Source organism: Glarea lozoyensis, assembly GCF_000409485.1.
Source record: "Glarea lozoyensis ATCC 20868 chromosome Unknown GLAREA15, whole genome shotgun sequence".
Taxonomy (NCBI): Eukaryota; Fungi; Ascomycota; class Leotiomycetes; order Helotiales; family Helotiaceae; genus Glarea; species Glarea lozoyensis.
In genome coordinates this window covers 399,226-421,526 of record NW_007360989.1, presented here as the reverse complement: position 1 = coordinate 421,526, position 22,301 = coordinate 399,226, and the positions used below count along the sequence as shown (strand labels likewise).

Here is a 22,301-nt window from a genome sequence, read left to right as displayed (position 1 = left end):
TATACCTATGATTGAAACGCCTCATCTGAAATTCTGGAAACCATCGCGCGAGTATTTAGTAACTAAATGCGATGTTTCCACCATCACTTATCAGTCAAGCTTTTCTTATCCACGGCGAACACGCGAACACTGACACAAAGGAGTATTCCACACTGTCAGAGGGTTGATTATAGTCTCACAGGATGCTCATCTTCCGTCAGGCAAATACAAAGCAACCGCGAAGTTGAACTAAGTAATTGAAGTAGCTGTAAGCGCTGCTACTATAATCCCGTCTTATGCAATTCGTACTATCGTAAATCTACGTCTAGATGCAACGCCGCCATGCCCGGCCAATATATAAATTTTTACTCTTCCAATGGAGCGCCTGGAATGCAAATGAAAGCCCCGAATGTACGCCAAGCTCCCTTCCCAAGCAAATATCCCCCTCCTATCTGCCAATGAACGCCTTCCAATGATTACAATCCACTATTTAAGGTATTGTTTCCAGCTAATTCGTCTTGATCATTACAGCTGTGATCAATAATTGCTTGTTTCTTCACAAGCTTCCTCTTCGGCTTGCGCTTGATGTTCGTAGTTTCCATCTCGGAGTTTTCCTGCTTAGCACCTTGTCCTTCGGTGCTGCTTTCACTACCAGAGCGTGAGTTGCTCGGTTTCAAGATTGCCTGTTCTCTAATCATTTCAGTTTCCGCAGCTTCAGTCCAACTTGGCATCCCAGTTTTCATGACAAAGATAGAATTTAAACCAGGTCCAAAATATCGATCCTTTCGAGTTGTACTTCTGAATCCACCTTCAAGTGCTGACATTGCAGCGCGAGTTGTTCGCATTTTTTTGCTTTTTCTTCCACCTTCGCTAAGAAGGTTGCTCAATCGTATACGATCCTGTTGAAGATGATTGTCGTTCGCCACGATCGACCGGGTATATGGCGCAAGATCAAGAGTGATTATAGCAAAGTTGCGATCGAATGCCGATGCGTCAAGTCGACCGGATAACGAAGAAGAGTTCTCTGGCTCAGAGATTGGATCGAATGCCAACCCAAAATCGGTTCGGGAAAGGTTTCGATCTGGATCTGAAATCTGTTTGTGAATGATTTCAGTCAAACGACCTTCGCTTGGAAGATTCAATTCGGGCGGGATCTCGAATCCGAATTTGACATGACTGTCCTCCTGAAGATATTTCCTGGCTCTGCATTTCATCCACAGCGAGATGTCTTTCGGCAACGAGCTGAACTCGACCCTTGGAGAAACATCCATGATGGGATATGCCTGGATAAAGTCTTCCTGTGCCTTTGACGTCAACTTTGGTAGCTCGACATCCATGAGAACCTTATCATCATTAGCAATGGTTTTTTTAATTGGCTGCTGATCTTACCTGATTGTCTGATGCGAAAGCGACGTCGGAACAGATATCGGCCACGCTCATCATTTCCGTGAAGTCCTGGTACATCTTCAATGTTGAGTAGTCGGAGGCTCCATTATGGCCTTCGCTGCGGCACAGAGTTCGCATATTTGACCCCCACTTCTCTATGTCTATCGTCTTGTGCCAATCACCGACATCAAAGCTCCAAGTATCCCAGGCCTCATGAAGGATTTCCTCCTCGACATCTAGATAGTGGCAGTGACTTTCAAGATTATCTTGACTGAAGCTTCCCATGCCCGCGTGGTATGTATCTTCGCTAACAACACGGATCTTTTCACCTTTGGAATCAATATCCTCACCAATGGGCCAACGAGGATAAAACCAGTCCAGGCCACTTTTGACATCCCCGACGGCGAATTGACACCAAAAGTTCAAGTCCATTATAGAAGCGCGAAGATCAAACTTTCGACTCCGGTAAAGAGCAGCAACGGCTTGACGTTTTAGAGCATGGCCTTCACATGCAGCCACAACCAACAGGTAATCAATCGCTAGGTCTACAGACGGTGCCTGGAAGCGAAAGATGCCGTGTAGAGTAAGACCATTAAAAGGTATGGCATTCTCATCGTTGCAAGTTATGATTATCGGCCGCTTGGACTGGGCCAGAATCGATATGATAGTCTGCCAGAATAGCTTATCTTCGTCGAAAATAATGTCTGCTTCCTCGATCAAGATCAGGGATTGCTTTTGCTGCTTTGAAGATGGCTTTGATGAGTTGTTGGTAGAGGCGACGTCTACTTTCTTAGAGATTGTGGTGCGCTTCGATGGTATCGTTTTAGTTTGTGACACTGGCTTTACTTTGAAGAAGGAGTCCATAGTCCCTTGTCGGCCGCTTTCGAGGTCGTTTGCCAACGCCTGATCATCACGAAGATTGTCTTCGTCGACTAGACCAGCCTTGTGTGGTTGTTGCACTTGATGATTCCGTGTCATATCACCAACCTTCTCTAGAATATCCTTTCCACTCCGTTTGCTACCAGGGTTAATCTCAAATACTTCAAAGCCGAGCTCCCTCGCTATAGCATAGACTGTAGCAGTCTTCCCACAGCCATGTGGGCCACTCAAAACAACCGCATTTGTTAACCGGGTGGGATCTTTCGATTCCATAGCAGCCGCATCGCCATTTCGAATCACGGTTTTCCTGACTGACGTCGCTCGACCAAGGTTTTCGAAGTCGTCCTCTGGGTCGGTTATTTCATCTAGGTCATTATCTTCTTCATCGCTGGAGACGATAAAATCGTCCTGCTTTTTGGGCTTCCTCTTCCTCTTGCCTACGTGTTCTCCTTTCGCAAGCCCATGAGCCCGTGTTGGACCACCAACGGCGCCAGTATCAACAGACTGGACAATAAGAGTTTGTAGCCAATTTCTCAGCATTACAGGCTCCTTACTGTGCTGAAGAACCTCTGAAGCACATCTTGGAGCATATTTCTGTATCCATGCTTGTGTTTCACATTTTCCCTGGTCAAAGGCGGAAAGCCTCGATTGAATTGTACCGTAGACATTCGCAATTGCTGGATGGACTCGTGTGCGGGTCGAGGTCGTCTTGCTACCATCTTCAGACGGAGATATACCATTCATGGTGTCGTGCGTTTCTAGCGGAGCCCGAAGTTCCTTCCTCACCCTCCGTTGCAAACTGCTGCCCCCCTCGTAGTGTTTGGATGGTATTCGAAGGCAACGTGGAATTGTCGGAAACTCATCTGGGTTGGTTTCTGCAATGGTTCTTGCCACTGCCTTAACATTCAAATTTTCGGACAACACAGATACTATTTGTTCCTTATCCGGAACGCTCACAGCTTGATACTTCGACTTTTTCTCGGTTGGTGCTGAAGCATGGATCATTCTTCCTGTACTCTGCACATGCTGAATTTCATGGTCAATACCACGAACATGTTGCATTCCTTTCCACGGCCACGCAGGTTCTACGGCACCAGGAAATTTTAAAATGCCGTTAGAACCGCCAAACGAAGCAAAAGTTGATTTTTTAGGGGGGCTCTTAGATCGATCGAAGGAAGCCATCCCTGTCCGTCCCGCAGGTTTTGCCCTCTTGGGGTTGGAGAGAACGGGGTTTGACCGCGCGTCCGGCTCTTCAATCTTGTCTTCGAGTTTCGCCTGCCTTTTCCCCCCAAAAAGTGGATGAAGGGGCTTCGATTGATTGACAGGTTTCTTCTCAGGCTCTTTCGGGACCGCGTCATTCGGCGTTGAATCTTCGATAGTGGTAGGCCTTGCATTTAGAATATTGTTTATTCTTACACCAAGGTGCGCCGTAAGAAAGTGCTCTCCGCCGTAAAATACTGTGACCATTCTCGATTTGCGAGCCTTTTTCGTTTTCTTGTTCTTGCTTTCAGGCGGGATACATTTTTGGGGGGGTGATCCAATCGTTCCAGTGCTCGGATTCCATTGCAGCATCTTCTTTAGCTTGTTACTCGCATTGCCAGTGCTACCCGTTTTGCTTTCCCGTGCAACGGAGCTGCCATTTATATTGTCGTGAGAATTGGACGTCTCGGTAGACTGGTTCTTCATAAGTTGTGGGTTTTCGGATGTGCTGTTCTGGTTCGAATCGGTAGGGTTTGAGTGAGCTGTAGGCGAAGTTTCTCGAAGGCTCCTGCGCTCTTTGTTCAATAGTTCTTGTTGAGGTTTAGGCCCCGTCAATTCGATTGAAATTGCGGTTGGCATCTGAACATCTTTCCCCGGTTCCTGGACTAAAGACGTGATTGACGATTTCTTGACCTTTGATTTCCGGCTCGCTTTCTCTTTCTTCGTCTGGTCACCATTCTGTCCAATAACCTCATGTACACTATTTGCTAGAGGACCTTGTACTTCAGGAGAGGCAGTCTTTCTCCTTTTCCTCCGGACTTGGTTGATATCCACCTCTAGCAGGTCTACTTGAGCAGGGCTCCCGTTCGTACCAGGCACCGCCGCGTGCGGTTTCTTGCCAATTACAGCATCAAGATGCGTCTTTTCAACAGAATGATTAGTCGTGGTGCCATCGTTGGAAGAATGGAGTAGATGAGTCCCGGGGGCGGGTGGGTTCTCTAATGCGTGCGACCGTTGCGGTTCTGGAGGGGTTAGAATGCCAATTCAGAGCAGGAAAGGGGTTTTTAGTACGAACTTGAGGCCTTTTTAAACAAGGGAAACACTTTCTTGCGGTCTTCGTTCATCTCCCCTAGTGTCATTGTCGCTAAAGCTGCCATTCGAATCGCTGAAAATATGCAAGTTCAAGTACTCGAAGTTCACGCGTCCTGAAATGCAATGTGGAACAACTTCATTTTTTTTGTAAATCAAAATCCAGAGCGATCAGAGCAGTTCGAAAGATTTTAATTCAACCTTGTATGTGCAGACGGACGTTCCAGGTGGCAGCGTGATTATGATATAATTAATGGGCAGAAAAGTCGCGACTAGGAGTTTCGATGATGTATGGGAGTCGCGTCGACCGCGATTAGCACTTTAACTTTTTCGGCCACCGTAGTTAGCGTGGCGTGCTCTGATCCCTGTCCCAAAAAATATTTGACGATACGCGATGGAAAAGTTTAGACCGCTGAGTTGCACGAATTCGAAGTCAATCGCAATACCTCCAGGCAACTCGGCGGCAAAGGATCCAATGCCGTCCAAATTCTCTTTGCAGAGACCTTATGTCGTAGCGACACTGCCGAAACCTCTTGATCATGACCATGGAGGTTATGTTATTGGAGAAGTGTTTGGCGGGGCACCTGGCTCAAAAAAGAGAAAAAGATCGGAACTAGTCGTTGGAATTGATGGTGAAGGTCTTAACATTTACGATGTATGACCCTATATCCGGATGCTGCAACTCTTCAAGTCCACTAACATTAGCCAGATATCCTCAACCAGGCTCATCACCTCCTATGCTCTCCCTCCGCAGTCGTCCTTTTCCTGCAGTCCAACCTCGTTTCGCAGTCGGCTGTCGAAAAGCAGAATCAGTCGACGAACGTACGCATCTACTAGTGGGACCGACGCTAGAATTACTGTATTCAAGGACGACAATGATGTATCGACAGGAACAACCTCTTCCAGCGCATCGCGCATCGTCACAGGCGCTGGAAATCCAATTGTTTTCAACGGTATTACCACGCCCCACCATGGGACAGATGCATCAACGGGTCTCAAAGAACTTATAGTAGTTAGAAAAAGCGGCGATATTGAATGTCTGGATGGCGACACTCTCGAAGAAAGATGGACCTCGCCTGCGTCCGCATTAGAGGGAACCATCGACGAGTTGGGCGGTCAACGGGTTGTCGAGTTTGCGGCTTTGACTAGCTCCTACTCTGTAGCTCAAGGGATATTCAAGGAGAGTCAGAAAATATCTACAGCTTTTCCCCAGGAAGTTTCTGAGGATGGCTATAATCCAGATGTTCTTGTGCTTGTATCACGACAGGATTCGCCGGGGTCTTCCTTCGTTAGGTGGATTCATATCGTCGCATTTCCACGTATATCATTAGGCCAGGCGATGGGCTCGAAACACTCGGTACATGTCTTGCTCTCGGCACAACTACCCGCAGGCAGTGCTCATCGCTCTGAAAAAACAGCGCACTTCGCTCTCCACGCACTTGGTGGCACTCTGCACCAACTGTACGAGAGTAAGTTGACCACCTTCACGCTGACTGAACTAGGAGCGAGGGTGCAATCAAACATGAATGTTCACGATTCTAATTCGTTCCTCCGACTGTCAAGCACATCTATTATGGTTTCTTCTCAGGCCAAATTGAATGTTTATAATCCCAAGTATCAATCCCTATTGTCGACAGTCGACTTGGCCATTCTCAACGAGAAGGAGACGCTTAAGCGTAAGCGCGAAACGGATTCTGAGGGCGAAAATGTCCCCTTAGGAAAGTCTTACCTCGCAAGCTACTTTCCCAAGCTTAGCATTGCTCTAGCACTCGTTGGCAACAATATTGTCGCAGTCCAGATTGAAGGGAACAAGGATCGTAAAGGTGGATCCAGCGCCACAGGACTACTGATTGACTCGCTGGGTTGTGCAATGCCTGGGCAGAAACGCGACACAGAAAAAAAGTTGAATGCAAAAATTTTGGACTCCGTCACAATAACCGGTCATTTCCCTGGGACTGTAAACGCCGATGGGCCGTCTATCAAGAGTGTTCGGAAACTCGAAGCAGCTGTGTCTGCTGGCGACGTGGAGCAATTTGACAAAATAATGGCGGAGAAGGGAGTGAGACCTATACTTGGATCTGATAAGAAGTTCTCGCAAGAATTGTCCAAACGGGCAATTATTGCCATTGATCGACGCTGGATTTTGTACTCCTTGAGAAAAATATTTCAGTGGAATCACTCAGCGAACGGGGGAGAACCTCGACTTTCCGTGTCCTTTTACGCTCCAACAACATTTCTCTGGCTCATTCAGAGTGGCCATATGACTATCTCAAACATTCGCGCAGCGTTTCAAGGTGATTCTGCGCTCTTTGATTGCGAGATCGACGCGAGCGATCTCGTCTCTGCCGTATATGATATCAATCCGGATATGGATTTGTTATTTGGCCTCGTTAGGCACAATCATCTGGATGCCATTGGATTGGTCGAAGTTGTTCGAATCTTAATTGAGAGCTTTGAGCTGTTAGGGGAGAAAAACGATGCCCGGCCAAGTTTGCTCACCAACGGAGAAGGTGCTCCTGATGACGATGAAGACATGGATGCTGAGATAGAAGAACTCGGGGCAGAAGCTGAGGAATTTCTGAATCTTGCAGAATACCACCTCGAAGCAGGATCTGGGGTCAGAGGTCAAGCTTTAAGTTTGTCGCTTTCTAAACTATATGCTTGTCCGACAAACTCTATCGTGAATGCTCTCCAAACCAGACTGTCGAGCCGGGAAATTGTTTGTCTGATCTACTTGCTCAGGTTCGATCTGCAAAAGGGAGGTTGGACTGCCAAGTATCTTGATACTGATCCTCAAGATGAGGCGACAGATGCTGCCGAAGTTCCAGATAATGCGATCATACTCATATCGACGTTACTGGGAAATTGTATCGATGCTATTGGGGCTGGTGGATGGTTGGCTGGTGATGCGATGTTGGTGCGTGGAGACGGCAGTTCAGATGCAGAAGATTTGATTTCAGCCCTTAAGCTTGAAGTTAGTGCTGCATTAGAGTCCATCGAGGAAGGAACATACTTGAAAGGTATAACATCTGAAATGGTGCGGTACGGAAATGCGGTTCAAATGGCTCTGAAAGAGCAACCTCATCACGAACCCTCCGCAAACAAGAAACGCAAACCTGTCACATTGAAGTTGATTGATCCAGAGCAGATGATTTTACCTGTCGGTCTAAAAGCAGAACAGCAAATTTCACGTCAAAGGGTTGGTGCCGGAGGAGAGATTCAGGCACGAACGGCTAGAGACATTGGGCACTTGAAGAGTCAGAAGGTCGGCAAATATACCTTTGAGCGGATTGTGATTTGATTTAGCGAGTTACAAAGCTTTACAATTAGTCAGTAGCATCTAGCTTTCTATACACCCGTATTTCCTCATAATTCTCCAGTTCTCTTCAAAGGTGGGGATACCTCTGGGACATAACGAGTATCACCAGCACGTGATTGCCTTATCTTTCCCATTTTTTTATAGCTTGACAAACCATATCACTACATCAATCTCTGTGGCATGAAGTATATGATGTGGATGTAGAAACGCAATCACGAAATCCTCTGACCTCCTCGGGTTTGTCCAAACGGTGTACAGGTGTAATCAACAGTACGCCGAGCGATTGATCTTCTGCTCCTTGATTGTCGACTGCCACAAGACCTACGCTAGTAGGTCGACAAATTTATACCTAGCTTTCTAGATACTGTTGCTAAACTTTGACGCTGCTAGATCTGCTTCAAATTCATATATCAGCGCCACTTCCATAAAAGCGTTGGATCCACAAGATGTCATCACATCCACTGGATCCATTGTCAGCAGCGGAAATTACCCACATCTCCTCGTCGATTAAGGAGAAATCACCAGGCAAATCCCTACACTTCAAAGTCATATCCATCAACGAACCACCGAAGCACCTTCTGAGAAAATACCTTATAGCTGAGAGAAATGGAGGTTCAACATCCCACTTACCACGTCTCGCCTCAGCCCTGTACTATCACCGCGGTACTTCGGATATGTTTCTTGTGACGATCAATTTATCAGAGAATTCTGTTGAGCAGATCAAACTTTTAGAATCCCATTTCCATGGACAAGCGGATGTAGATGAGATCTTGGAAATGAGAGACGCTTGCCTGAAGCACCCTCAGGTGATTGAAGCAATCAAAAAGTATCAGCTTCCGGATCATTTAAAGGTTGTTTGTGATACCTGGCCGTACGGAAGGGATTCTGAAGATCATCATCCACGTTATGTACAGGTACGTAAAATTTCATTTCATTCAGAAGCGTTCAGAAATCGTCGACATCCGTCTCCCAAAGCTTCCGACAGTCACTAACAGACGAAAGTGCTACCTCTTCGCTGAAGGAGAACACCCTGGCTCCAACCATTACGACATGCCACTACCTTTCTCGCCAGTACTTGATATGACGACGAAAGAGCTTGTTGACATCATTCGCCTCCCGACAGGACCCGGTTCAGAACTCAAGCATGATTCAGTTTATGTCCCTCACCCAGCTAGAGAATATCATCATGCGCTCCAATCGGGACCAGCTCGAACAGATCTCAAATCTCTCACAGTCCACCAACCTCAAGGTGTTTCATTCAGCGTGGATGGTTATCTCGTTCGTTGGCAAAAGTGGAGATTCAGACTAGGCTTTAATTGGAGAGAGGGAATGGTCTTGCACGATGTGACTTATGACGGCAGGGAACTGTTTCATCGATTGAGTTTGAGTGAGATGTTTGTCCCCTATGGTGATCCGAGGATGCCGTATTCGAGGAAGAGCGTTTTTGATGTGGGAGATATTGGTGCAGGGGTGGCTGCAAATAATTTGGCGCTGGGATGCGATTGTCTAGGTTCGATCAAGGTATGTTGACAGAATTCTAATTTTGATCTCTGCATTGCATCGTAGAAGACACGAATTCATACCCATGTATTCGTTCTTAGGCTAATAACTACCTAGTATTTCTCCTTCGTGGTCTCAAACTCTCAAGGACAACCAGTTGACAAGCCGAATGCCATATGTATGCATGAGATTGATGATGGCATTGGATGGAAACACACAAACACTCGAACTGGAGCCGTTTCTATTGTCAGGTCGCGTGTTTTGGTCCTACAAACGATCATAACTGTTGGAAACTACGAGTATATCTTCATGTGGCATTTGGATCAAGCAGCTGGGTTGCATTACAAGATACAAGCTACTGGTATTCTCTCGACAGCACCAATTGATCCCGGCGTCACAGTCCCTTTTGGCACGAATGTGAATGAGGGTGTTATGGCACCTTTCCATCAACACGTTTTCAGTCTCCGGATCGATCCGTGTATCGACGGCAGCAACAACTCTTTCGTTGAAGAAGATTCTGTCGCTATGCCCTGGGATGAGAGTAATCCGTATGGCGTTGGATATGTTACAAAAAGCCAACTTCTCTCGAAGTCAGGTTACTCGGACTCTGCTCCTAATCGTGTTCACAAGATAGTTAATCCATCAAGCATCAACAAAACTTCCGGCAAACCCGTCGCTTACGCAATCCACAGCCCCTCGAAACAAATGCTTCTCGCCCATCCAAATTCATGGCACGGCAAGCGAGCAAAATATGCATTTCACCCGTTTTGGGTGACAGCTCACAAGGACGATGAACTGTATGCTGCAGGCGATTACACTTACCAATCTCACCCTGACTTCACAAGCGACTTAGCAGCATGGACAGCCCGGGAAGACAACACAGAAGATACGGATATTGTCGTTTGGCACTCAATAAGTCTGACGCATAATCCTAGAACTGAGGATTATCCGGTAATGCCGTGCGATACGATGACCGTCAGTTTGAAGCCGAGCGGATTCTTTGAACAGAACCCTGCGCTTGATGTACCGCAGAGTACTCAGAAGGGAAATCAAAGTGTCTTGATTGAAGACAAATCGTTAAAAAATGTATTGGGGGGAGCAGAAAGTCGTGGTTCTGGCCGAGACTCGAAATTATGAATCGGGGCGAAACTCGAGGGGGAGGTCGCTTGGAGGTTCAACACGTGAGATATATTTCCTTTTTGCAACCAGATCCTACGTATATGTTGGCCGCTCTAGACTTTACATTGCTCGATTGTAAATTGTCATAATAACATAGAAGATTGAATTCAAATTCGTGCTGCGTCATGACTTGAACCAATGGCACACGTCATTTTAGTTCGAGTTTTCGCTGATCTTGGCGGTCAATTGGCATCAGTCATGTAAACTCCCAAACCTCATAGATTGCCGTGCTTGCCACAATTGGCACCTATAAAGTCTACAAAAGGACGAATAATAACTTGCTGACAGAGTAATGCTTGATTGCCAAGTGACGAGTTTAGACTTTCTGGGCTCGTGGAACTGTTAGGCTGTTAGCCAAATGACATTGAAGCTAATGAGACGGAGTAGCCGTGGGGTTCTCTTGTCAAAACCATCTCGTCTTTCTTCTTTCTTACTTCCTCAACTCCAACATAAAATCAACGTGCAAACGTCTCATCACTTTGCGACTTTCACACCAATACCAGCTAGATCAACTAGAACGCGCGAGAATAGCATATTTCCACCAGAGACGAGAACGAGAGAACAAGACATACAGAAAAACAAAATGTCACCAATAAAATTGAATGAGGGACCAGACTCGGTTCGAATGCTAGTGCTCGAAACCGACGAACCTCATCCAGACACCAAAGAGTCCAAAGGGAGTTTTGGCGATATTTTCAACAACCTCTTTACCGAAGCCGGGAAAGAACATGATCCTCCACTCGGAGTAGAGACAGACATGCATTATATAGTCGACGACCCAGAGAACGATCACCATGGTCACGTTCCTCATATTTCCGAGATTGGAAAAGACGTCACTGCCATCTTGATCACGGGAAGCATGTACGATGCACATGGCGACAATCCATGGATTCAAAAACTCATCGAACTACTCACGGCACTCTGGAAAGAACGCCCGGATATGAAATTCAGCGGTGTCTGCTTCGGCCACCAGATTCTGGCTCGGACACTCGGTGCAAAAGTCGAGCCTACGGAAGGAGGAGATTGGGAATTAGCTTACACTAAAATGGATCTCACGCCTCTTGGACAAAGACTATTCCGTACCGAGAATCGCAACCTCTCACTCCATCAAATGCATCAAGATCAAGTCACCACAGTGCCCTCACCCTCAACTACATCTCTATTGTCTTCCAAAGACGAAGTCGACGTCTGGGCCAGCAGCGACCACACCAAGATTCAAGGACTGTATATCCGGGAACGCCTGTTTACTAGTCAAGGACATCTGGGCTTTGATGAGAAGATGGTGCGTAGACAGATTGAGGCGAGGGTGGAGAGTGGTGGGATTAAGAGCGAGGATAGGGCGGCAGAGGCTAAGGAGACGGCGCATTTGAAGCATGATGGGAATGTGGTTGCCGGTGCGATTTTGAGGTTTTTTCATGGGGATGATCGGAAGATTGAGGAGAGGTGATTTTACTGGGAGCTTATTCTAATGAGCAAGACGTATTTAGGTGTTAAGATTGATGTCGAGGTATAAAATAGAAAGATCTTGAAAGAAATTTAGACCAAGACATTTGTATACAATAGAAAGTTAATTTAAGGGAGCCGCTAAAGCATTGTCGCGTTTTGGTTAATGTAAGTTCGTTACATGTCACTGAAAATTACCTTCTATGATCAACTATAGTAAAGTACCTTCACTCGACAGTACTCAAGACCCGAGATAGTAATTATCCATATCCCATATTAGGAATTTTTCGAGTAATCCTAAACGATATATGATTATATACGACCTGAACTTAGCTAGCATTACTGTGTAGTAGGTTCAAGGTAATTACATAGGGAATGTGCCATGTTGTTGCCCTGGAATACACAAGTGAGAAGAATATCTATGACAATAGTCTATCTCCTTCACTTGCTTATCGGCACAGAAAATGTGCAGGCGGGACAGCCGCCGATCATTAATTGTACAGGTTTAGCACAGGAATAAAACACATAAATTAAATAAGAAAGCACTGTTTCGGTTAGCTTTTCACATTTGTTTACCAAGCTATATCCTCAGAGTCTCCATTGGTAGGTACCCGCACCAATGAAGATATGCTTCATTGTGTACCAAAATATACCTAGTTACTGAAGGTAACCTTTTTCATACTGCGATATCTCGAGCCTCTTTCCCTCCTAAGTACCTCCCTATCGACACAGACCGGCTCGAATATCGCAGGTAACCAAGATATACTAGGAGAGTCAAAAGGTTGGTACCAATACTAGAATAAAAGTAAAAGATTTGGTACTATGAGCCAGGCCCTCTGGGAGGTACCAAGGTCTACCATTCCAAATGAGCATCACTGGTTGCGGTTCTCGTCAACAACATTTTATGCAATTCACAACAGGCTAAAGCAATCAGGAACACGGAGTCCAGTTAGCAGGCGGATGGGGGTAGATTTTGTTTGTTTAGACTCTGAACCGAACCGCTTTAAGTGGTATGTTATTATTAACCTTGGTTTGTCACTTCGGCATTTAAAGACTGTCATTCGTTCAACATTCAAAAGACTGGTTGTGAATTAGCAGCACCGTTTAGAAGTCCTTGCCCAAAGAGGGTAAAACGTTAAGTAAACGTGGTCTTGTGTAGCCACACCTTTTAAGCCCTAGCATAACTGTAGATTTTGTGCGTGAATTCGATCTGGCTGTGGTATAGGAATTAAAGATATCCAAAATAGGACATATTACCCACAAGTATTTCAGGCTGTATTTCACTGAGTCTTTTGACTTCCGCACAACACTGTTTCCAAATAACTTTTATCATATTTCTGGTTCTTAATTCAAAACTCTTCAACGCTCAAAACCGCAAAGCAGCTCTAACACTCGGATGGTAAGTGAGTGACAGCCTCTCTTCGTAACAGACAATCTTGTAGCGGTAGCTAATACCTCATCCAATACAGCATCAACTCAGGCTCAATACTCCAGAACGCCTTGTGGTCTGGCCGGAAATCGTTCACTCATATCTATGGAAACACCAGAGTTTTGATCTCGAAAATCGGAACCATATATGCTGCCAATTCAATCATTTCTTCTCATTTTCTTCAGTTTCATCAGATCCAGGTATTCCTAGTTGATTCCCCTATATTAAGGGAGAAACATGTTCCAGTATATCACAAGTATCTGAGAACTCTCTTTTCGTATCCAACAACAACTTCTCCCTCACTGCTAAATAGCGGTTTCCTCACATGACCAAAGCACCTTCCGTTACTACACTCATCTAATCCCTGATTTAAATCAATCACTCACTCACTCAGATCCATTGAAGCATCAGTTTCATCCCCATCCCCATCCTCAGCTTCGTCCGAATCCATATCGTCCAACCACCCTTTCACATCGTCGTCATCGTCCATATAAATTAGGTCGTCGTCGTTCATCTCCCAATTCATGCCCAAACTAATGCCTTCAGCCGCTAGAGATGCCTGGTTGTTGGCGTCCAAATTTCTGATGAATTCTTCATCTTCATCATTGTTACCATCGTCTGATGGTGTTTCAACATCAGAGGAGTGATTGGCTGCTGATTCGGCAAGAAGCTTCGTTTGTTCGGCCAAGTCGTCGAGGGAATATGAGTCAATCATCAAGTGTTGATTGCCCATGGAGCCTATGATGGTGTCAATTGGTCGGAATGTATACGAATTTTCTGGGCGTTGAAATGGGGACTATTTATCGTTAGCATGAATTAGACATGTTGATAGATTAAAGAGTTTCTCACGTACAGTGATGTCGAGTACAATCCCACGTTGCTTCCAGGCCCTCTTAGCTTGCTCCTCCCACCAAGTCTGAGCATTCCAGCTTCCACCATTTCCACGTGGTGTACCATCCTTGTAGTACTTGAGTCTTTTGTAATGTTGGGGTACTTTGCGTTCTTTGCGTTTTCTGCCGTCTTTACGATGTGGGCGTGCGTAAATCTATACACAAGTCAGTCAAAATCAACACCGCCCTTGGAATAATATACCATATCGCATGCTACACTGAACATTAGTTCTATTGTCCTGGCCTTCAATGAAGTTTGACCTGGTTTGTCAGGTTGCCATGCCCCTTCTCTTACTGCAAGTTTGTTGCATTCCAAGTGGAAGGCGTGTTCCATTGCTGGTCGTCCCACTGGCATTGCGTTCGAGTGCTGCATATCCCCGCAAAATCCTTTGTAGCCCTTCACTTTCATCATCCAGTTGAACCCTTTCCTGTAATAAACAACGGTGAGCTTGCTCCCGTGGAGTTTGTTGAGGTCTTCCATCCGGATGGCCATCTTGACGCTGGGTTTGGAACCACGCCGTGACCTGAATATTTTCTTGTGGTGTTTAGATCGAGATTTTGAAAATTCGAAAGTGAGGCCATCAGGTATGAGCGAAGTTCACTGCGGCACATTGGTTTCCCGTGCAAGTCATCTCACAATTCACCACAACAATTGCATTTACCGGCAAAGTCTCGGCGCGAAACGACGATTGAGTCATTTATAAACCATATTGAAGCAAAATTGTTAACCCAATCAGGAACTCCCTCGGGAGTCCTGATTGAAGGGCTGGTAAAAAAGCTTTGCCTAGCATGGGCGATCTTATGGTCGTTACCACGTTGGAAAACGACAAACCTTCGGGTACAGTCGTGGAATCGCTTTTCAGCTACTAGTAGGTGTTTCCCACCCCCGCCTTCGAGCAAGTCTCAGGTAAATTACAACATGTTGTAGTTGCAATTAACTTCTCCGGAAGACAGCCAGAAGCTGTACATTGAGGGGATGCGTCGGAGGAGAATTTCTTTTTGGAATCTTTTTCTTGCTAAAGATTTTGTAACTCTGTATTCTTATTTTTCAATTTTTGGTCAGTTGATCTGTTTTAAATTGCAACTGACAGAGCATATAACGATCTACAAAGCCTTTTGTACGTTGTCAATTTGGGTCGTCTTCGTCGTCGTCAAATGTGGGGCACGGCTAAGCGAGTATCTCCTGATTTTGCGCGAAGTTGGGTCAGAATCTCAACCAGCGAATTGCAATAAAATATCGTTGATCATAAATTGAAGCTTCGTTCAGAAAGTTGATATTTTCATGGCGAGATCGACTCAAATTACACGGCTGAAAAATTTCCCGTCGGGCAACATGAGGTGAATCTCAGACTCGCTGTGAATGACTAGGCTCAAGACGCATCTAAAAGTATTCGGAAGCTCACCTTCTTCAAAACCTTCGCAAATTTCGCTCAATCCAGAACCGCACTTTTGAGATGTCTTCCACCAACATCTTGCCAGACCAAGTGCAGGAAGTGCTTGGTAACCTCGGTCAACTACCAGAATATCGCAACACTACTTTCCTACAAATCACAGAAAAGGTCACATTTCCGCAATTTCTTCGCGACCTGAGCAGAGCGAATGGCAATCAGTTTATTAGCCGTCCTATTGCAGAAGAATCATGGGCTTCGGCTTGCAGAACGTTAGCGGATACTGCTTTTGGCGTTTCAAAAGACGTCACATCGACTGGTCCTAAGGACCTTGTCTTGTTCGAGGCTTTTTCCCAGGTAAGATGACCCTTAAACTCGTGATTTTTGACATGACTTGCTGACTGATAACGTAGGTTGAGAGCTGTCCGAACTGGAAGGCGGAATCATTTTGGGCAGCCGCATCTGAGCAGGCAAAACTCCAAGGAGTGAACCTAGATATTTCCGTATGCGTCCCTTTGTCTCCCACTGAATACCACTAAGTTTTCTTCTCTAGCCGTCACTTGACCCGGAAAGAGCTTTCAAGCCACAAAATAAACTGCTGCAGAAAAATGTGACTACGGATATGCTGAACGAACAGACTCAATTATTGAGTATTTCTACGGCTCGACAGGATAAGCAGGACATGACTGTTGCAACGGCTACGATGAAGCTGGATGGTGAGAAGATGGATGTTGAAATGGGTGGGAATACCGCGGCTCCTGCTCTTCCTACTGCTCGTAGAGTTATGGATGTCGACGAAGATTACTCGGAATTCGATATTGAATAACATGTGAAAAAGAATTACAAGAGCTCTGGGTCGATATAGCAGGTAGTCTTGAGTTACAATTGTTTTCGGCTGGGCGTTTCGAGGTGCTGGATATACAAGTGTGGCTTTAATCGTATCATAGACATAGGAGACCAATCGAAATGATATCGCTAGGGGCCAGACTTTGTGTCCGACATAGTTGCATTCGCATTCGAGGTTGGATTTCAATGAGTGATTTGGGCTGCATAGAAAGTTTAACACCCTTTATTAGAGGTGAATACCGAGACTTGTTGTAGCTGGTGGAATAGGAATAAGGAACTACTTTAGGACTCAACCGGACTCAAACCCGATTAATGCGCCTCAAGATCTCGGAGTGACTCAAATCGTTGCGCAACTCAGCCCAGCTCGGAAAATTTGACTTCATGGGTAGTTTGGATAATTAAAGGGACTCCTAAGCACATCCTATTATGGGGATGGATAAATTTTATTTTTATGACAAACACCCGTTCAACCCGCCGCAAGAGCGACTCCCTCCATTCTTCGACGAAGGGTAGAACTTTCCTCTTCCTCGACATCTATCTCTATTTCCATTTTAGGCCTGTTCTTATTCAGACCTTCTAGGAGGGTGCAAGCCTTGCAAATTTCCTGACTTGACATGTAGCCGCATGTTTTACAGGTCCCTAGAGTCTGCCCCACCAGCTTCTTGCTGGATTCTATTCTCACGGGCTTGATAGGGCCCGTCTTCTTGATTAAACGGTCATGGTTTTGCCCACTGGCTATTGGGTTTGACATATCGATCTCTCTTGATGATGCGGTTTCGTCTTGCTGTAGCTTTTTCTCCATCGCAGCCATCTCGCCACCACTACTTCGACCGTTCGCACTTCCACAGCCACCAGCGCCTTCATCTTCGCCATCAGCACTTGATAACGAGACTTTCTGGCTCTTGCATTGACTGATTCCGGTAACCTCCTCTGGCACCAACTTTGCCATGTCTTCACCACTTCTGACCACATCCAGAATTGCGCTTGGCCGTACTCTCTCCAGATTCTTGATCAAACTCCTAGCACTTCCTCGAAAAGCTTCTGGACTATATAAACATTCGGTAGTGAAATAATCTAGCTTCTTGTGATGAGCATAGAGAACAATCTCCTTCTCGTAAGCGTATTTCAGTGGCTTGCTCCTTCGAACGTCGCTGGTGGCGTCTCCAGTGACGATGCTGGTACTTCGTGCAAGTCGAGGAAGATCGCCTCTTAGCAGATTCATCAATATGGTCTCTGCAACGTCGTCTGCGTTATGTCCTGTAACAACATGCTTGATGCCTAGCATTTTCGCCCCTCGATCCAGCGCTTGCCGTCGAAAGACCCCGCAATATGTACAATTTCCCTTTTTACCAATAACTTCGACCACTTGATCCATAGTCCATCCATAAAGCTCATCATATCCAACTATTTTCAGTGGCATATCATATTGCACAGCGTTGCGCTTGACTGTTTCAAGAGAGTCATCTCGGTACCCTTTGATTCCCTCGTCTATGCTCAGCAGAACCAACTCCAACCCATAGTTATGTCTCTCATTAAGTGTCTTCAAGACAGATGCGAGCACAGTTGAATCCTTTCCCCCCGATGCGCCGATTGCTATCTTATCTCCCGGAGAAAATAGCGATGTTGTAATGATGGTATGATGGATTTCGGCTTCGAAGACGGCAATAAAACATTCCTTGCAAAGCTTTTGGTGGTTCTTGGGTCGTATTATGAGCGCTCGAGAAGTTTTACAGTTGGCGCACAATGCTGGTGCCATGTTCCTCTACCAGAGTCCAGAATTCAAGAACTCTTCTTCGGGTTTGTTTTGTGAAGTTTGTCGCATGTCCCATACTGAGTGGCACGCTGGGTGGAGTCACTTGGAATAATTTCTGGCGGGGCAAAGCAGGGGCCAGCTGTCCCCACCTTTCTAACAAGTATCATTGGATACCCTAGCGAGTGAGCGCCAAGATTTTATCCTCCTCTTCCCACAATCTGAATGTCGAAATTATTTTCTTCCTTCATCGCCAAACAACATTTCGACAACCGCTGCATCAACACCCAGCGTCTCGATCATCATGGTAAGCTTTTGACAATCTATTTATGAAGTGATTCGAAACTCGCCACACGATCTCCGACCTCTACGAGCAATCGCACGTCGAGATGCGCATTCCATCAAAACTTACCTTTTTGGTGTTGACCTTTTGGTCTTGATGATGAATTGGCTTGAGCTACATCTGTGCAGCAATGCCAGTGTAGTCTCTTTAGAGTTCAGAGGAGATTATTAGTGAACATATTCGCTGATGTCTTCTTTTCTCAATGATAGCCTCCAAAGTCCGGAAAGAAGGCTGCCCCAGCCCCATTCCCCCAGTCGAAAGCTGGTGCGGGATCCAAGAAGGCCCCAAAGGTATGTACACTAGTGAGATTTTGATTCTAGATACTTACTTTGGTTAGAACCCTCTCATTGAGAAGCGCACACGCAACTATGGCATCGGTCAAGACATCCAGCCACGACGAAACCTGTCCCGCATGGTGAAGTGGCCCGAGTATGTCCGTCTACAACGCCAAAAGAAGATCTTGAACCTCCGTCTCAAGGTCCCACCTGCGATTGCCCAGTTCCAGAATGTCCTCGACCGCAACACCGCCGCCCAGGCCTTCAAACTTCTCAACAAATACCGTCCAGAAAGCAAGGCTGAGAAGAAGGAGCGTCTCGTCAAGGAGGCCACCGCCATCAAGGAGGGAAAGAAGAAGGAGGATGTTTCCAAGAAGCCATACGCCGTCAAGTACGGTCTCAACCACGTTGTCGGTCTCATCGAGAACAAGAAGGCTGCTTTGGTTCTGATTCCAAATGACGTCGACCCAATTGAGTTGGTTATCTTCCTCCCAGCTCTCTGCAAGAAGATGGGTGTTCCATATGCCATTATCAAGGGTAAGGCTAGACTCGGCACGGTCGTTCACAAGAAGACTGCTGCTGTTCTTGCTCTTTCAGAGGTCCGATCTGAGGACAAGAGCGAACTTTCAAAATTGGTTTCCGCCATCAAGGACGGTTACACCGACAAGTACGAGGAGGCCAAGAGACACTGGGGTGGTGGTATTATGGGTGCTAAGGCCAACGCCCGTACTGAGAAGAAGCGCAAGGCCATTGAGAGTGCTATCAAGATCTAGAGGGTTTTCTTGATGTTCTTTACGGCGTTTTTTTATGATATCATGGCACTGCATGGGGAAGCTGTAGCTTAGGTTATGGAAGCGAAATTCAAGACCAATGATATTATAAATCTTGGCATCATGATCAACTGTCTTTCGATACATGTGACCTCGATGCCGCAGATGATTTTAAGCGATGAATTGTAACCCGTACATAGATCAGTGCTACTCCGCCCATACAGATTCATGTCTTGAGGCGCACAAGGTAAGTGACAGTACCTATGTGGCTCACCTAGAGTAGTACTTAACACAGTATCTAGAACAGACGTCGTCAAGAAAAACCACTTAAGTACTTTGCTACATTGTCCTTCAGATCCGGCCAAGAATTCATAAGCATGCGCCGAGACAACATTCATATTCCGAAGCAATTTGCCGCTCTGGCTTGAGGGAAATACTCTGGGCTGAGGATCACGCTGGCAGTTGACAAGAAATGCGAGAATTGACTTGGCCGCAGAATCTCATTAGAACAATCAACGGGATATTTTGCACTTGTGTACTCCAACTGAGCCTCGACAACTACCGATAGCAGCCGTGTGTCTTACTCCATAGATGAAGTTACATAGGCATCTATGTTCTAGCAGGACAGGAGAGAGATGTTCGTACCGGCTAGAGTTCCTCTTGTCTAAGGCGAAGCCGCGATATATCACCGACTCAAATTGCTCTACAACGGAAAACAATTGTGTTCTACATTCGCGGTTCCATATCGCCTCTTGCAGTCGGATACGCCATTTGGCCATTCGTCTCGCAGACATAGGATCAGAGAGTGTGTTGACCAACTTGGCGATATTATAATTCTTCCACAAGGAACCACCACACGGAACTTCAAAGGACAGATAGGTCGCACTCAAAAGTGCTTATGCGGCGAATTGGCAGGTTGTAATTGTATCCTCGGATGAATCACGATCCTAAAGGAGCCAAGTAGCTCTAGGAGTAGATCTCATCCCCGGAAGTGTTCGTCCATATTATTGCACGGCAGACGTTTGGAAGCATTTCGCGTTTTACAACCCCAGCCGTCTCCGTCTTGTGCCTTCGATCATGTCACAGCTCAAACAGATCCCCATCCTGCACGGGACTCGCTTGCTCCAAATATTTCAATATTTATCTTTCGAATCCCCTACGACTTTTTGCATCAGCTCACTTTTCAAAAAGCGTCATTATCGTACGTGCATCCTCGAAATATTCTTCTTCACTCGCATTTCACGGCCGTCTCACCCACGCAACACAACATCCGCATATTGTGCATCTCTGGGCACGTACCACCCCATATTTACCAATTGACGCTTGTCATTGGCTCTCACCCATCGTTATCCGCAATCAATTCTCAACGACCCCGAGGACCCCGCCGGAGAAGTGACGAAAGACGCTAAGAAAGTTATTTACCACCAACATTTCCTTTCGCCAACACATTAATTCTCGCCAACTTCGTCTGACCTATTCTTATTCTTTTCTTTCTCACATTCTTGTACTCATTCCCTAAGGTATCCTTCTGCGATCAGATTACCTTCGACCATGGCTCCTCCCGCTGGTGAGTCAATACCATTTCTTCATTTCCCGATTGTCACGGAACCCCGCGAGTCTAGGCGACGGGCGTTCCCTGCATATCCCCAGACTCGATTCCAACACGCTCAGTCAATATCTTGAATATGGCAACTGACTTGAGACCAGATAAGTTTAAATATGCGCTCAAGTCCAACGACGCCTGGGCCAGTTATAAAGGACACCAAAACGAGTCTTTCTTCCCAACCCTCGCCAAGGGACAAGCACCCGAGATCTGTAAGTTCTACTTCCCGCATAATACTACTCCACACAAACACAGTCTCTGACTCTAAGTAGTGTGGCTTGGTTGCAGTGATTCCCGTTGTCCTGAAACTACGCTTCTCGGTCTCCAGCCAGGGGATGTCTTCACCCACCGAAATATCGCGAACATCCTATCCCCGACCGACCTAAACTTCCTCTCCGTCCTCGAATATGCGGTAGTACACATCAAGGTCAAGCACATTGTTCTTTGTGGTCACACCTCCTGCGGTGGATGTGTCGGCGCACTGTCTGATTCTCGAATCGGTGGTGTCCTCGACGCATGGTTGACACCTCTCAAAGCAGTCCGCGCAGCAAACCAGAAAGAACTAAGCGCAATCCAAGATGATGGAGAACGCATTAAGAGACTGGCAGAACTCAATGTCAAACAAGGAGTCGATGTCCTCATGGCCAACTATGTTGTCCGCGAAGCGATTGAGAAGCGAGGTCTCGATGTCCATGGAGTCCTCTTCAACATTGGGTCCGGAAAGATTCAAGATCTTGGACTTGGCACCGACGGAGAACTTACCCAATCGAAAGATGGCAAGATTTCCCTGACTGATGGAACAGAAGGTCAAGGTAAGCGAGAGTCTGCGTCTGCGCCTGTACCTGAATTTGAAATTGTTCGCGGCAATCATGCCATGCTTGTATTCAACAACGACGATACAGCGGTACTGACAGTGCGTTGAGATTCGCAAACGACCACTTCGGCCACACCAGCCACGGCGGAGGTCACATCTTAACTTCGCCCGAAGAGCTCTACTTGATTTTAGATATGGAGTTCGGGTATATATATTGGG

At 46.2% G+C, this 22,301-nt stretch overlaps 9 protein-coding genes across 9 annotated transcripts; 6 read left to right on the top strand and 3 right to left on the bottom strand.

Annotated features, from left to right (window-relative positions):
• Positions 1 to 455: 455 nt before the first annotated feature.
• Positions 456 to 4,583, bottom strand: GLAREA_05962 (P-loop containing nucleoside triphosphate hydrolase; the record flags this gene model as incomplete). The annotated part of the gene is made up of 3 exons (XM_008081376.1): positions 456 to 1,322; positions 1,369 to 4,466; positions 4,520 to 4,583. 3 exons carry the CDS (start codon positions 4,581 to 4,583, stop codon positions 456 to 458), a joined length of 4,029 nt encoding a protein of 1,342 aa, XP_008079567.1.
• Positions 4,584 to 5,008: 425 nt separating this feature from the next.
• GLAREA_05961 (uncharacterized protein) lies at positions 5,009 to 7,834 on the top strand (the record flags this gene model as incomplete). Its single annotated transcript, XM_008081375.1, has 2 exons — positions 5,009 to 5,188; positions 5,243 to 7,834. 2 exons carry the CDS (start codon positions 5,009 to 5,011, stop codon positions 7,832 to 7,834), a joined length of 2,772 nt encoding a protein of 923 aa, XP_008079566.1.
• A 464-nt stretch (positions 7,835 to 8,298) lies between these two features.
• On the top strand, positions 8,299 to 10,489 carry GLAREA_05960 (Amine oxidase catalytic; the record flags this gene model as incomplete). The annotated part of the gene is made up of 3 exons (XM_008081374.1): positions 8,299 to 8,766; positions 8,855 to 9,373; positions 9,470 to 10,489. 3 exons carry the CDS (start codon positions 8,299 to 8,301, stop codon positions 10,487 to 10,489), a joined length of 2,007 nt encoding a protein of 668 aa, XP_008079565.1.
• A 625-nt stretch (positions 10,490 to 11,114) lies between these two features.
• GLAREA_05959 (Class I glutamine amidotransferase-like protein) lies at positions 11,115 to 11,978 on the top strand (the record flags this gene model as incomplete). The annotated part of the gene is made up of 1 exon (XM_008081373.1): positions 11,115 to 11,978. The coding sequence occupies one exon, from the start codon at positions 11,115 to 11,117 to the stop codon at positions 11,976 to 11,978; it is 864 nt and encodes a 287-aa protein (XP_008079564.1).
• Positions 11,979 to 13,785: 1,807 nt separating this feature from the next.
• On the bottom strand, positions 13,786 to 14,786 carry GLAREA_05958 (uncharacterized protein; the record flags this gene model as incomplete). Its single annotated transcript, XM_008081372.1, has 3 exons — positions 13,786 to 14,199; positions 14,257 to 14,448; positions 14,496 to 14,786. The coding sequence occupies 3 exons, from the start codon at positions 14,784 to 14,786 to the stop codon at positions 13,786 to 13,788; spliced, it is 897 nt and encodes a 298-aa protein (XP_008079563.1).
• A 961-nt stretch (positions 14,787 to 15,747) lies between these two features.
• Positions 15,748 to 16,507, top strand: GLAREA_05957 (uncharacterized protein; the record flags this gene model as incomplete). The annotated part of the gene is made up of 3 exons (XM_008081371.1): positions 15,748 to 16,038; positions 16,095 to 16,184; positions 16,235 to 16,507. The coding sequence occupies 3 exons, from the start codon at positions 15,748 to 15,750 to the stop codon at positions 16,505 to 16,507; spliced, it is 654 nt and encodes a 217-aa protein (XP_008079562.1).
• A 486-nt stretch (positions 16,508 to 16,993) lies between these two features.
• On the bottom strand, positions 16,994 to 18,283 carry GLAREA_05956 (Adenine nucleotide alpha hydrolases-like protein; the record flags this gene model as incomplete). Its single annotated transcript, XM_008081370.1, has 1 exon — positions 16,994 to 18,283. The coding sequence occupies one exon, from the start codon at positions 18,281 to 18,283 to the stop codon at positions 16,994 to 16,996; it is 1,290 nt and encodes a 429-aa protein (XP_008079561.1).
• A 467-nt stretch (positions 18,284 to 18,750) lies between these two features.
• Positions 18,751 to 19,668, top strand: GLAREA_05955 (L30e-like protein; the record flags this gene model as incomplete). The annotated part of the gene is made up of 3 exons (XM_008081369.1): positions 18,751 to 18,756; positions 18,830 to 18,910; positions 18,958 to 19,668. The coding sequence occupies 3 exons, from the start codon at positions 18,751 to 18,753 to the stop codon at positions 19,666 to 19,668; spliced, it is 798 nt and encodes a 265-aa protein (XP_008079560.1).
• A 1,548-nt stretch (positions 19,669 to 21,216) lies between these two features.
• GLAREA_05954 (beta-carbonic anhydrase, cab) lies at positions 21,217 to 22,190 on the top strand (the record flags this gene model as incomplete). The annotated part of the gene is made up of 3 exons (XM_008081368.1): positions 21,217 to 21,232; positions 21,373 to 21,480; positions 21,541 to 22,190. 3 exons carry the CDS (start codon positions 21,217 to 21,219, stop codon positions 22,188 to 22,190), a joined length of 774 nt encoding a protein of 257 aa, XP_008079559.1.
• Positions 22,191 to 22,301: the final 111 nt, after the last annotated feature.